The 15701-nt window shown below is 35.9% G+C and overlaps 1 protein-coding gene across 1 annotated transcript; it reads right to left on the bottom strand.

The window, feature by feature from the left end:
• Positions 1-14155: 14155 nt before the first annotated feature.
• LOC107465455 (pathogenesis-related protein PR-4) lies at positions 14156-15334 on the bottom strand. Its single transcript, XM_016084433.3, has 2 exons — positions 15003-15334; positions 14156-14494 (listed from the first exon to the last, which is right to left on the bottom strand). The coding sequence occupies exons 1-2, from the start codon at positions 15276-15278 to the stop codon at positions 14315-14317; spliced, it is 456 nt and encodes a 151-aa protein (XP_015939919.1). The 5' UTR covers positions 15279-15334; the 3' UTR covers positions 14156-14314.
• Between the last annotated feature and the right edge of the window lie 367 nt (positions 15335-15701).

Raw genomic sequence — 15701 nt, 5'->3', positions numbered from 1 at the left:
GTAGCATTCCTAGGGAAGAACGACTCAGGATTAATACTCTCAATCATAGATTGTAGAATTGTTTGATGATGAATTTTGTGTCGGTTTAGACTTTACTACGATTGGTTACTTGATAATTTCTATACCGGCTAAGAATTCATTCATCAAAATGGCGCCGTTGCCGGGGAATGCACATGAGTGCCATGTTTTTGGTTAATGTAAATATGTGAATATTGTGAACATGTTTGTCTTTTTCTTGTTTGTTAGTTTTCATTAGCTTTAGATCTCCATTAGTTTTGTTCCTATTTGCCACTATGAATTCTCGTCCTTGTGGTTTTGGATATGACTATGACTATGTTGTAGGCGATGAAAACTTGAATGATGGCTCACATTATGGGAGAGATGAATTCTTAGGAAGGGAGCCACATCCATATGAGCAATCATCATGGCAACCTTCCCCTTCAAGTTACTATGATGGTAATCCTTCCTATAATGCATATCATTCCTATGGATATGATGATTCTTATCATGGTTATACCACTCAACCACCATCATTCTATGCACCATATTCTCAACCCACATCTTATTTCCACCAATTGCCTACATATGATCCAAATCTATATTCCCCCTATGCATACCCTTGCGACGATTATGAACAAGTAACCCTTGAATCACCACTACTCCAACATCCTTACCCTCCAAGCCAAGTCCCCATAGATGATACACTTGGTGTCATTCTTCAAGAGCAAGAAGAGCTCCAAACCGCACTCACTAGTTTCACCTCTACCCTCCAAGAATCTATGTCCCGTGTAATTCCACTTTCTACCAACAACCAAGATATCTTCCCACCTCCAAGCTTTGATGAACCTCCCTTCCAACTATGTCATGATTGCCCCTCTCTGCCACAAACCTCCATGGAAGCATATCAATATCCATCAATCCAAGAGCAATACGATCCTACTTATGTTAGTAAGGTGGAACAAGAATCAAGGGATCGTTTCAAGGAAGAAATGGATCTACTTCAAGCAACCATCCGTCAAAAGATGGACTCTTGGGATTCATACAACAAGCAAAGCATCTCCACGGATGAATGTGAGAAATCAACCGAAGAAATGAGCATGAAGAAGATTTTAGGATCCCAACACGAGGACAAGGAGCCGGGATATGTCTTGCAACAAGTAGAGGAGGAAGAGATCATTGAAGAAGAAGAAACGGTTGAAGAGTTAAAGGAAGTTGAACAAGAGGTGGATTTCAAGCTTGAGAACACTTCTACACCAAGTGATATTGTTGATGATCTTGTGGAAATTGTTGAAGTCTCTTCCATTAAACTTGAAAATGATGTTGGGGAGGATAATGCCCAACCTCCAAAGCATAGTATGAGTAATGAAAGATTGGAAGAGGTTGATCAAGAGATGAATTCAATCATTGAGAAATTCTTATCTACAATTGAATCCCCTCCCATTGGGCTTGAAATTGAGATCAAGGAGGAAGATGCACACCCTCCTATGCCGTTGGTAAGCAATGAAGAAGAGAATGAATTGGAAGGAAGCTACCAAGAGGATGGGTTGAAATTGAGGAAGCTTGTGAATAAGTGAAGGTAATCAAGGAAGAGTACAAGGGAGTGGAGCTTGCAAGATCATTGGGACCACCCCTTCCTAAGTCACCATCCAACATAACATTCAAGTGGGTAAAATTCTTATCTCTAATCTTTACTTTCCCACTTGATTATGGTTTGCTTGAGACGGATGGGCAACATAGAGCACTTTGTGGATTGAGGGGTAAGGGAGAGTCATGTAGTGGTCGGAAACATCACTCTAAGTTGATGGGTGCTTGCTCAAGGTTGAACGGCATTGAGTGGTGTAAAACCAAATTGCATGGGTCTAGGAGAATGTTTGGAGGCCTAATTGAGAATTCAATGAGTTTTCCACCCAAATGGAAGCATGGAGATCAAGAAGAAAGGGGGTTGACAAACAAAGTATGAGACCCCAGAACATACATAGAGCACTATCAACTTAGGGGCCTTGTCACTTGCTTAGGCCTCCTTGAAGGCCTTGTACGTTTAAATTGGGATCCCGGAGGCTATTGGAAGAGCAAACACTGGTGGGGATTCGAAGAAGAGTTCAAGCATAAGCCACCCTAGCAAGGACTCCACCAAATGTCCAACTTAAGGACTTAAACTAAAAGTGCTAGGTGGGAGACACCCCACCATGGTAAACTATTTCCACTCTCCTCTAATTTTGTTTAATAAGTGATTTGAGTTACCATTGTAGGTATGTTTTCATCTCATAATTAGCTTGTTTGTGTACATTAGTTGCTAGCATATTAACATGTACCTTGTGCTTAGTAGTGATGGAATAAATCTCAAAACCAGCTTGCATTTTATAAAGTGTGTGGTTTTTGACTGAATAAGGAGTTGTAGGCACCATGGGGAGTCTTTGGGCAATTTAGAGCTTTTAGGCATCTTCTCAAAAAAAAAAAAGGGGAGGACGCGCGCGCACGCTGCACGCGCACGCGTCCATGAGCGGATGCACCACCATACACCTTCCAGAGAGTTAGGCCTATCTTGGGCGAACGTTGTGCCTCTAGCCTAACTCGTACCTCGCGAACATGCACTGCACGCTTGCGCGCACATGTTTTTATAAGAAAATGTGCGCGCTCGCACACATACCGCGTGTGCGCCGGTCTAGTGACACAACTTCCAGGCCAAATCCAGAGAGTTGCGCCTACTCTGGGCCAGCACCATACCTCCAGCCCAACTCCTTGCACGCGTATGCGCACCGTACGCGCACGCATCCTTACCGACTTTCACCACCCACGCGTGAGCGCCTAAGGCGCGTACACGTCGAACCCCAAATCCATCATTATACGCGAACGCGCACCATGCGCGTGCGCGCGTCAAAAAAAAATTAATAAAACCCAACAACCCTAAGAAGTGCCTACATGCTTGTTAAACCATAATATGCACCCTCCTTACATTACGTTCATTCTCTCACAATAATTAGTACGCTTTGATTGTGTAACCTGTTGCAACTTAGCATCACTTTCAATTTCTCATAGTTACACAATTGGACTTTATTGTTTGTAACACCAATTATTGTGAAGTCCATTTTGGCATTTCTATATATTCATGCTTGTGAACATGACTGTTGCGCATAACTTGCACTCCTCTCCCCATTGGGCAATTCTCCATCATACCATTAATTACCAACTTCACTTTTCTAACTCACTGATTTTTATAACTGCTAACTTCACTTTTACTTACACTTGACCCTTTAACCATTCCCTTAAGGTATGATGATGGATATGCCTAATCCTTGAGAATTGTGACACTTTGATTGGTATCCTGAATTCTTGGTTTATGTTTCCAATTATTCTAGGCTTACTTGCAAACCAAGTTTTCGATTCCAAGTTCACATCATGATGATTTGCCATTCATCTTGCATCCTGACTATGCTCCTATTTGCTTCATACTACATGTTTAATTGCTCATATTCCACCATATTCTACTTTTAGGATGTCGGACAAAAGAAATAGAAAGAGAACACCAGAACCTACTATTGCCTCACTTCAAGCATATGCTCCACAAACCTCTATATCTCGCCCTGACCTTCCGGATTAGCATCGGGGACGATGCTTAATCTTAAGTGTGGGGAGGTCGCCGTTGGCACCACATTTTGGGCGCATTTCCTAGTTATATTTTCCTAACATTGTGTTAGATATTTTGGACACATTTTGGTTGTTGCATACTCTTTTATTTTGGATGTTAGATATTAGTAGATTTTTCTCTATATAGTTATCTTCTTAGTAGCTTGTAGTTGTGATTAGAAAATATTAAGACGTAGTCAACCCTTTTACATATGAAATTTGTTTTAACTAGAAATAGAAAGGGAAAACTAAGAAATTTTGGAATTTTTCAATCACAACAATGCTTAGTCAAAATAATGGAACTTTTCAAGGAACCCATCTAGAGAGCACAACCCAATTGACTGAAAAAAAATTTTGTAACTTGCTTGAATTCATACTTTGTAAAGCATGTATTAAGCTAAGAACACAAGCTTGTGAGACTTGAGCCTATTAATGTGGTTACATTTTATAACCACTTATTTTCCATTCTTGTGTGCAATTGTTCTCTTTCTATGATTGTGATCCTTGATTTGCTTGATTCTATATGTCCATTTATTTCTTGTATTCATGCATTTGTATGATTGAGGCCATTATTTCATTAGCCCACGTACCCAAATAGCCTACCTTTTACTCTCCATTGTTAGCCAATTTTGAGCCTATGCTTAACCAACTTATTCTTATTTTAGCTCACTATAAGCCCGAGGCAGAAAACCAATGAAAGCCCCTTGCTTGGATCTTTGATTAGCCTAGGCTAGTGAGAGTGTTTATTATTCAAAGTTGGTGAGTCTTGGGAACATTGGATGGGATAAAAAAAAAGGGGTAATACACTTCCACATTTAGGAATTGGGAACATATTCATGTATTGATTGAATGTATAGGACTTTATGCAATTGATGTCCTTGTACAAAGTATGAAAAGAAAAAAAAAAGAAGAGAAAAAAATGAAAAAATGAAAAAAATATATATATAAAAAAAAGAGAAGAAAAAGAAAGAAGAAAATGAAAAGAAAGCAACCAAAGGGGACACAACGCCCCGAAGTGAAGCACAATAAAAGGGAATCAATGCATAAGTGTTATGAATCAAGGAATAAGATGCATGAATATGTAAGAAAAAAAGTGAAGAATGGGTAGTTAGATTAGTACTTAATTGTATAGGTCATTGCATAGGTTAGGTGGGAAAGTATATGCTAATCAAAGGTCTAAACTTTAGTCCGCTTAACCATAAATAATCCTACCTTGACCCTAACCCCATTACAACCTAAATGAAAGACCTCAAGATGAATGTATGCATGCATTGAATAGGTGTTGATTGTTAGAAGAAAATCAAATTTTGGAAAGCATGATTAGAAGGGAGTTGAGTGAACTAACCCTTAAACACTTGAGTGAATAAAGCGGATACACATCCGGTGAGGGTTCAAAAGTTCAATTACATGTCATCACCATATTATCTGTATTCTTGCAAGCTTGGATTTCTTTTGATAATTCAATACAATTGTGGTTTGGACTTGATACCTATTGCTCTAGATCTTATGCTTATATATGTTCTCTTGGAAGTTGAGTTATGTTGACCAAAGCATTTGCACTAACTTTAGGTAGTTGCATTTAGATAGGACTCATATGGTTTAGTTACATTTAATAAATGTCATACCCCTTGTTTCCTACTTATTTTAGCATGAGGACATGCTAAGGTTTAAGTGTGGGGAGGTTGATAAACCCCATTTTTAGGGTTTATCTTGTATTGAATTTAGAGTATTTTGATAACTTTTTCTCGCATTTAGCCTATGAATTAGCATTGTTTTGTTATCTCTCCTGTATTTGTGCTTAAGTGTAAAAACATGCTTTTTAAGCCTTTAATTTGATAATTTTAATTCATCATTGATTCCATAAGATGCCTTGATGTGTTTGCTAGTAATCTCAGGTTGAAATAGGCTAGGCATGGATCAAAGGAGTAAGGAAGGAAGCATGCAAGTGGAGAGAAGCACAAAAAGCCAAAGAATTGATCTCGGCCAAGCACGCGCACGCGCACAAGGCGCTCGCGTGCACATTGCGGAATTAGCCAGGGACGCGCACGCGTACCGTGCGCGTACACATCGTAGTCCGCACGTGATTCTGTTATTGCAACACGTGCCTGGCGATTTTGGAGGGTTTCAGCAACCAACTTTGGCGCCAAACTGCATATAAGAACCAAGGATTGAAGGGGATTAACACACATTCACATCCACACACTCATTCTACAAGTTTTCTTAGATATTTTTAGTTAGTTACATTTGTAGAGAAAGAGACTCCAACCTCTCTCTAGGATTCATCTTCATTTTCTCAATTCTCAACCATTCCTTGGTGAGATCTATTGCAACTCTCAATTTACTTTGTTCATGTTGTAGATCCTCTTCTCTAATCTCAATTAGTGCTTGTAATTGTTCAATTCTCATAGATCTTAGATTTAACTTTGTTGTTTTGGATTCTATTAATGCATTGGAAATCTCATTTTCATTGTTGATTCATTGTTGATTGTTGTTAATCTCTTGTATTGAATTACTTTGATTCTTCTCAATTCTACTATGTCTTTTATTCTTGCTCCCCAAGTGTTTGAGAAAATGCCAACTTTAGATATGGAGTAGCATTCCCTCACTTGGCCTAGTGGTTGAGTCATTGGAGATACTTGAATAATGGATGTCAATTGTTGATTGAGGATTGAGAATTGCTAATTGACTTGGAGTGCACTAAAGCTAGACTTCCCTAGGGTAAGACTAGGACTTGTGACTCAAGTTAGTTACTTTTGCTTGACTTTCCTCTATGATTAGGGGTTAACTAAGTGAAGCAACACTCCATTGTTATCACAATTGAAGGAAGCTATAGTGATGGAACTTCCAATGTTCAACCTTGGCCAAGGCTTTTAATATTGATTGATTGTTGTTTTCTTTTATTAGCACTTTTATGCCATACTCTTTAAACCACAAAAGACCACTTAACCAATAACATGCATCCTTGTAGCATTCCTAGGAAAGAACGACTCGGGATTAATACTCTTGATCATAGATTGTAGAATTGTTTGATGATGAATTTTGTGTTGGTTTAGACTATACTACGATTGGTTACTTGATAATTTCTATACCGGCTAAGAATTCATTCATCAGTGGCTTATTGTTAAACCTATTCTGGATTCTTCCACCTTGAGTATTACTGAAGCCTTGCTGAGGCTTCTATTGATCCTTCTATGAAAGGTTAGGATGATTCCTCCATGAAGGATTGTAGGTGTTTCCATAGGGTTATCCCATATAATTCACCTCCTCTATCTTGGGTTGGTCAGGATCATAAGCTTCTCCTTCAGAGGAAGCTTTTTGAGTATTGACTTGTTAGGTCAAGATATTGTTCTAAGCCAATATAGCATCCAGAGTGTCTACTTCGAGAACTCCTTTCTTCTGAGCTACCCCATTATTCACAGGGTTTCTCATAGAAGTGTACATGAATTGGTTGTTTGCAACCGTCTCAATAAGTTCTCTTGCTTCTGCATGCGTTTTCTTCAAGTGGAGTGATCCACCGGTAGAGCTGGTCAATGATATTTAGGACATCTCAGACAAACCATCATAGAAGATGTCTAGGATAGAGCATTCTGAGAGCATGTCAGGAAATGTATCAGTTTCTTGTATCTTTTCCATGCTTCATAGAGGGATTCACCTTCTTCTTGTCTAAAGGTTTAAACTTTCAATCTAATTTTGCTCATCTTCTAAGGTAAAAAGAACTTGGCCAAGAAAGCATTGATCAATTTTTCCCAAGTGTCTAGGCTTTCTCTAGGTTGAGAGTCCAAGAGCATGAGTCTGTAGAATTCAGGATCTACTCCATTGGTCTTAACAGTGTTACAAATCTGCAAAAATTCAGATAGAAACTGATGTGGATCTTCTAGTAGAGGCGTATGGAACTTGCAATTCTGTTGCATTAGCGAGACTAATTGAGGCTTAAGCTCAAAGTTGTTTGCTCTAATGGTAAGTATGGAGATACTTCTTTCATAGGAATCAGAAGTTGGTATGGTGTAGTCACCAAGAACCTTCTTGCATCTCCTTCATTATTAGGCTCAGCTGCCATGTTTTCATCTTCTTGTTCGAAAATCCCTGTGAGGTTTCCTTCGGAGTGTTGTGCTTTAGCTTGTTGTAAACGCCTCTTTAAGGTCCTCTCAGGTTCAGGATCAAGATTAAAGGGAGGTTCTTTATATCTGTTCCTGCTCATAAACAACAGAAAGAAAACAAGAAAGAAGAAGAATGGGAGCTCTATGTTCAAGAACAGAGGACTCCCTGTGAGATGTGAAGAAGAAAGAAGAATGTAGATAGAGAGAAGAAAAAAAGAATTCGAATAAAAGGGAAGAAGAATTCGAAAATTAGAAGTAAAAAGAGAAAATATTTTTGTTTTTATTTTATTTATTAATTAAATTCGAAAATAAAAACTAATTAACCGAAAAGATTTAAAAATTAAATAATGAACTTCGAAAAAAAGAGAGAGAAATAGAGAAGATATTTTCAAATATTAGAAGAGAGAAGAATTAGTTAGGAAGTTTTGAAAAAGAAGAAAGAGAAAACAACTAATTAAGAAAGATTTGAAAACAAGATAAGATAGAAGATTAGAAAAGATTTGAATTTAAAATTTAAAATTTAAAAGATAAGATAGTAATTGAAAAGATTTGAAAAAGATTTGATTTTGAATCTTAAAATTAGAAAAGATAAGATAAACATGTGAAAACGGTTTGAAAAATATTTGAAACAGATAAGGTTTGAAATTTGAGTTTTGAAAAAGGCTTGATTTTTGAAATTTTAAATTTTACATTTTGAAATTGAATTTTAAAATTTGAATTTGAAATTAGATAAGATAAGATTTTTAAATTTTAAAGAAAGATAAAAAGATAAGATAGTAATTTAAGAAAAGATATGATTTCTGAAAAGAATTAAATTTGAAATTTAAAACTAAGATAAGATAAGATAATGATTTTGAAATTAAAATTTGAAATTTTGGTGATATTTTCGAAAATCAAAGTAAAAAGATAGAAAAGATATAATTTTATTTTTTTTTTTTACTTTTTGAATTAATGACGAGAGAGAAAAACAACCAATAGACACCAAACTTAGAATTTTTAGATCTAAAAGTAATAATTTTCGAAAATTGAAAGGAAAAACACTTAATGACACCAAACTTAAAATTTTAAAGATCAAAACAAGAAGAAAAACAAGAACAACTTGAAGACCAAGAAAAACACCAAGAACAAACTCGAAAATTTCAAAGTAATTAAAGAATACACAATGGACACCAAACTTAAGATTTGACACTAGACTCAAACAAAAGACACTATTTTTGAAAAGTTTTGAAAAAAGACTCAAGAAAGTTCGAACTCTAACAAGAACAAGAACAAAAGACTCAATCAAAAGATAAAGATTAATAAAAAAAAGAAAAGATTTTTGAAAAATTTTTTATTTTTTCGAAAAAAAAAATAAAAGACTCAAACAAAATTAAAAACAATACCTAATCTAAGCAACAAGATAATCCATTATTTTTTTCAAACTCAAATGATCCCCGACAACGGCACCAAAAACTTGGTGCACGGATTCCCACACTCCGTACAACTGAACTAGCAAGTGCACTGGGTCATCCAAGTAATACCTGAGGTGAGTCAGGGTCGATCTCACGAGGATTGTCGGCTTGGATCAAATAATGTTTATCTTGTAAATGTTAGTTAGGCGGATAGAAAAGTTGTTTAATTGTTTAAAAGCATGAAAGTAAAATAAAGATAGCGTTACTGAGTGGTTGTGAATCTAATGATAAGAAGATAGTTAAGGCTTCAGAGATACTTTGTTTTTCTGGATCAATACTTTCTTACTATCTACTCTAACTGTGAATGATTGCTTCTGTAGCAGGCTGTATGTGATCAACGCCGGTTTGAGCGGCCGCCAATCTTCCTCTAGGTTGAACACCAGTTTTAGTGCGCATCCAGTATGAATGAGGGTGAAGCTCCTGCAGTTCATCCCCTTGGTGATCCTAATCAAAACTCCACAGACAAGGTCAAATCTTCCAGATCAGAGAATGCTGCGCCTTGAGTCTAGCCTTCACCACAAAGACCCTAATCTCCCCATACCTCAGCTAAACTGATGTTTCGAGAAGTCCCTAATGAAGTCGTGGATTAGCCGTCTAAGAGACGTATCCTTAAGCTAGTGGTTCATTGATATTTGATGAAAGATGCTTGTAGAACCCATGTAGAATAGAGATAACTTTTGATGGTTCAACTCATGCATAAGGTTGAAAAACGAAGATATATCTTAGGAGAGAATCAAACATGAATTGAAATAGAACAGTAGTGCTTTTACTAATCCATAAAACTCAGCAGAGCTCCTAACCTTAAGTTAGGAGGTTTAGTGGCTCATACTGTACATAATGGTGTTCGAAAATATGATATGCTGGAGAGAGATCCTAAACATGGTTGATCTTCTCCTATATATACTAATCTAGTAACTAAGGATTACAAAAATATGATAGGCTTAGGCTTGTAGTGTAAAAATTCACCTCCGAGGCCCACTTTGTGGGTGTTTGGGCTAAGCTAAGGGTGTGTCCACGTGCTAGTAAGGCTCTTGGGTGTTGAACACCCCCTTTGGACTCCTCTTTGGGCGTTGGACACTTGCCACCTCTTTGTGGGCATTGGACGCCAGGACTAGGGTAGATGGCTGCCGTTGAACGCCAGTTTTGGGCCTTTATCTCCAAAGACAGGTATAAATTATTAAATATTGATGGAAAGCCCTGGATATTAGCTTTCCATAGCCATTGAGAACGCTTCATTTGGATATCTGTAAATCTAGAAATGCTTGCTTGAATGCACGGAGGTCAGATCCTGACAGCATCTGCTAAGCTTTCTTTGCCTCTGTATCAGACTTTGTTAAAACTCTCAGATTTCAGCTAGAAAATACCTGAAATCACCATAAAACACAACTCATAGTAAAATCCAAAAATGTGAATTATACACTAAAACCTATGAAAATATAATCAAACTTAAACAAAACATGCTAAAAACTATATGAAAATGATGCCAAAAAGCGTATAAAATATCCGCTCATCACTATACTTGACGTAACTGGTCATGATTGTGCTTGAACCTCATTACTTGTGATAGTGACTGAAATTGGTTGGGTTGTGGTGAATTGGATGTGATTGAGCTGTTTGGGCCTGAAGCCATGATTGATTATGTGATGGGTCGGAGGTCATGATTGGTTTGAGTTGTGGTTTAGTAAAGTATGAAATATCAAGCGGGTTCAGCATCGACTTAATGAACCTATGTTTGGAATAGGTTGGTCATTCATTCCATTAGGAAACTTTTAAAATTCTTTTTTCTGAAAAAAGAGTTTGGATTTCTGGTTAATTAACTGATTTCTTTTTAAAAGGTTTTGGATTTTTGATGGTTAAACCATCTAATTTTAAAGGATTTAGAAACTTGTAAATAGTCATTATAAATGAACTTAACTCTAAACCCTGACCTTACTAAGAACTCCCTAGTTTTTACCCCTTACACCTCTTCAGATGAATACGAGAGTCTTGCTCTACGAGATTAATCATTTGTATATCCACGACGACCCAGTGCAAGGCTGCGAGTATTACATCTATTGTGAAACATCTCGTGTACATAATTATGTAGTACGTGGTAGATCTTTTCAGCATCTTATTAATACACCTTTCTTTGAATCTCGATGTACACTATAAATTTTCTCTTTCTTTGATGCAACCTGAGGAGGACCCTGAAATCATAGATATCTCTTCTGGTAGTGATGAGATAGATGAGGCACCAATGAGCGGTCATCACTACCTACCCAATGGCTTTTTCTGAGTGGTTTTTGGATCAGAGACGAGAAGACTTTTTGAGGCGTCCAGTCTAACTTCGATACATTAGAATATTTCCCTCGCTCTTGCTAGCATGCTCAGAGGGAATAGGCATATCATAGAGTTAGGCTAGCCTGTGTGCCAGTTTAAGGGCTTTAGGACAGGCTAAGGCCTAAGACGTCTTATGTTCATAAATGTATATATATATATAAGTTGCTGACTGAGGGGTGTTGTATTATAGTTCTGTACTAGTATAACTGAGCCACTTCTGGATCACGATGTACATTATGGTGTGATGTTCTATGTATTTCCTTCTACTATTTTCTAAATGTGTGTACTCATATTTCCTTGTTATACTGTATGTATGCGACTCGATACTACTATTGTTTTAAAAAAAATACTCGAAAACTCGCAAGGTGTTGACAACAAACAAGCTTATACTTAATAATTATTATTACGTATGGGGAAACAAGTTTGTAATGTTCAGCTTCTAGTATGATCATGACATGCTGGGAGTTGGGTTGTTACAATAGGCATGCATCATGCTGCATTTATTTGCTTTGTCTATGTGTGCTTAAGTGTTTTGGTTTGTCTATCGGATAAATTTTGTCTAATTATTATTTGTTGTACTTGCTGTAATTGCTCTCTAGTTGTGTTTTCCTTGCATTGTTTGTGCCTATGATTAGTTCTGTTTTGGGATTGAGTTTTGATAGTGATTTATTTTAAATTGGGTCGGAGGCCAGGTTGATTTAATTTGGGTCCGAAGCCGGGTTGATTTATTTTGGACCGGAGGCTAAATTGATTTGATTTGGGCTGGAGGCCGAGTTGATTTAATTTGGGATGGAGGCCGAGTTGATTTGATTTTGGCCAGAGGCTGTGATTGATTGGATTAGTGGTAAGTTTTGGTTAAAATCGTTTCTTAGTAAGTAGTGAAATATATGAAATGTTATTTTGTATGAAATTTTTATAAGAAAAATATCAGTTTTTGATTTGAATAATAAACTCATGATTACTGCGATAGAAAATAGTTTTATTTAAAATATCTTATTACGATAATTCTTAAAAATCCTCTACTGAAAACCAGCGAGGATGATGTTCTCACCTCCCGACAGGCTTCTCTTTTTAGGACGGACGAGGAAACTCATGAAGTTTTTGCTAAGTCCTTAGTTGTACTGTTTCTACTTATATATGTATATATGTCATAGTTTTTTCCTCGCCTTTGTCATTATAAATTTGTAAGAGGAATAAAAGTTGTATAATTTGTCTGTATACAATATATATAAGTTTCTTGTATAAGAAGTCTTGTATATATATATATATACATGTTGGTAAAAATTTAAAAGTATTTCTATTTTTTCCAAGAAAAATAGCGATACAGTTTCGAGTTAAAGGCTCATATCTTATTATTAAATATATGGATGTTGTCGTAATATTCTCGCTATCAGAGTGGTGCAGCCAGAAGTGTGACATTCTGATAGTGAGAGTGTTACATGTCTGTGTTAATTCTATTTTGAGACTGTGTGTTGATTTATTTATGTGCTGGGCTGGATGCCGAGATTTGTTTATATCTTGGGCGAAGGCCGAGAGTTGTTTATATGATGGGTCGAAAGCCGTGGTTGGTTATGTTTGGGCCAAGGCCGTGATTGGTAAGTGATGTATGTATTGTTCCTGTTACTAAGAAGGGAAAAATGAATTTGAATTGTCGAATAGTTAATTGTTGTGGTTTAAAATGATTCATAAGGCGAATGATGATCATTACTTTTGAAATTCATTCTTCTTTTTATATGTATCTTCTTATGACAACTCTTAAACCTTCTACTGAGAACCTACGAGAACGATGTTCTCACCCCCTACAAACTTTTCTTTTCAAGACGGACGAGGAAGCTGTGTGAAATTTTTGCTCAGTTCTTAATTGTGATGTTTTCTTTGGATATATTAGTCATAGTTTATCCCTCGCCTTTGTCATTATGATTTGTAAAAGGGATAGGAGTTGTAATGAAATGTATGTATATAATATTTGTAAGTTGCTTGTGTAACAAGTTGTATATATATATATGTTTGTAAAGTGAAAAAGAACTTTTGTTTTTTTAAAGAAAATAGCGATACAGTTTCGAGTTAAAAGTTTCTATTTTATTATTAAGTATATAGAAGTCATCGTAATATTCTCGCTATCATTATGGTGCAGTCAGAAGCGTCACACTTTGATATATGGATATAATAATTTACCTAAGTTTTGTCCACTTTAAAAAATCTCAATTTCATTCACTTGTGATATTAGTGAAGGTCTCAATACTTATTCTTCACCATCATCTCATATTTTTAGTTCTTGTATTATTTAGTTGCCAATAATAAAAATATTTTTCTTAAAAATTTATCTATCTTTAATCTATCTTCTTAATTTTTTTTTTTTACATAATTTCTTTCAATAAAACTTTACCTGAATCAGAACCGTATACTTTGAGACAAATAAAAGTATTTTATAGCATATATAGTCTATTTTTTAGATCCAATTGTTGTAAATCTTTGGATATTCATTGGCTGAAATTTAAGGCTAGTCTTTAATCCTTTCGGAGTTTACCGTTTAATTAGTAGGAATCTCGTGGTGATCAAATGCAGGACATGATACTTAAAGAACCGAGCAACCATATTATTTATCGAAAATGTTTAGTAACCAAAGAAAATTAGCCAAAAACAGTCATAACTTGCCTTATTTAGCATTCATTAATGAATGTCAAATAAGGTAAGTTTTGGATATTTTTTTTTTGTCTCCCTAGCATTACCCACCACTTATATTATACCTCATCACGGTTATAGAACACAATCTGTTTAAATGTTTTATGGCCGTATAATAATTTCTCCGGGAAAAGGTTGTCCTTAATAGTAGTGATCGCGACAATCGACAAAGTGGTAGTCAACGTTAAGGTGACCTTTCTTGTATCCAACCCCATCGGTGTCGATCTCTCTAAACACATTCACGTCCAAGTTGATGCCTCCATGGCCGCACTTATCCACTATTCTCACTGTTTTTGTATCTCCTGTTGCAGTGTTTGTTACCTGCTTAACCACGCTGTTAGCAATTATTATATTCTAGTATACGAGTATGTGTGAGTGCGTAGAAATTTAAATGAATGACATAATATACATGTAAATTTGAAAGTTGGTATTTTCTCCGTACATGCAAATACATAGAGGAATAATGTTATACTTCAATTTCAGGTAGTTAAATACGTCTTAGTTATTAATATTAAAAAAATGTTATTTGCTTTCATTTTTTTATATAATATTTTCTGTTTTTTCCCGAAAAATGGGTTTCCATATTTTTATTTAAAATATTCAGTTTAAAAAGATAAGAGTACCGCTTAAAAACAAATATTAAAAGAAAATTGACATGGATTTAGAAAACTTATGTGAAGCTAATGATTATTAATTTTTAAAGAAATCGGTATAATTTGTCTGAGTTAATGTATATTTTATATTATAATATGTATTTTATGCGAATAGCCGATTTAGATATCATAATTGCATTGAAAAAAGATAAGAAATTGTTTAAGTTGAAAATTACACAAAGACATTTGCCACAAGAAGGTTTGCCATGAGCGCCAACAGGTCCGCAGAAGGCGGCCCAGCCGTATTTACTGCGCCATGTGAGGGGCATGTTGGCGTACCAAGTAGAGCAGTAGCCCTTTGCAGCAGGCAAGTCCCAACCAATAAGATGAGGGTGGTACATATGGTAGGTTGCCGTTACGTTGCGCGCACTTTGTCCGCGCACCACCGTTGCTGCCACCGCGCACCACAACAATGCAAAAATCAAGTGCCTTTCTGTAATTTTTTTATCCATTCTTTGAGGTGCCCTAATTTGAAATTTTGTTCTTGTTTTATGTGCTTTGAGTTCAAAATGTTACGTTGTGCTCACACCCTGCCTCTATTTATATTCAAAAACACAAAGCAAATTAAAAATACAAGCATGCTAGTAATCTTTAGTTTATAATTTTTAATTTGCCTTTTGGAATATGTGTATGTTAAGTTGTGAACGATTCTAACCTTATATATTAAAGTAAACTAGCTATAGGTAGTATTGATCATCACCACGCCCACAAGGTGATATAAAAGGGCACGAGGCAAAACAAAGAGCAACATAGAAATAATCAAATTGACAATGGACATCTCTTATAATGTGGCAAGTGATAACTTAATGTTACTTTATCATATCATCTTCAATAGCTAGAACGAATTGTCAGTGTTTATATATTTATATATATAT

Source organism: Arachis duranensis, chromosome 9 (assembly GCF_000817695.3).
Source record: "Arachis duranensis cultivar V14167 chromosome 9, aradu.V14167.gnm2.J7QH, whole genome shotgun sequence".
Taxonomy (NCBI): Eukaryota; Viridiplantae; Streptophyta; class Magnoliopsida; order Fabales; family Fabaceae; genus Arachis; species Arachis duranensis.
This window is presented reverse-complemented; position numbering and strand designations above follow the sequence as displayed.

Bases quoted from the DNA above. Each gene is read 5' to 3' on its own strand.
- LOC107465455 (XM_016084433.3), bottom strand. From the start codon at position 15,278: ATGGATAAAAAAATTACAGAAAGGCACTTGATTTTTGCATTGTTGTGG. The intron at 14,495-15,002 runs GTAATTTTCAAC...GTGGTTAAGCAG, and splicing joins CTTGTGGCAAATGTCTTTGT to GTAACAAACACTGCAACAGG.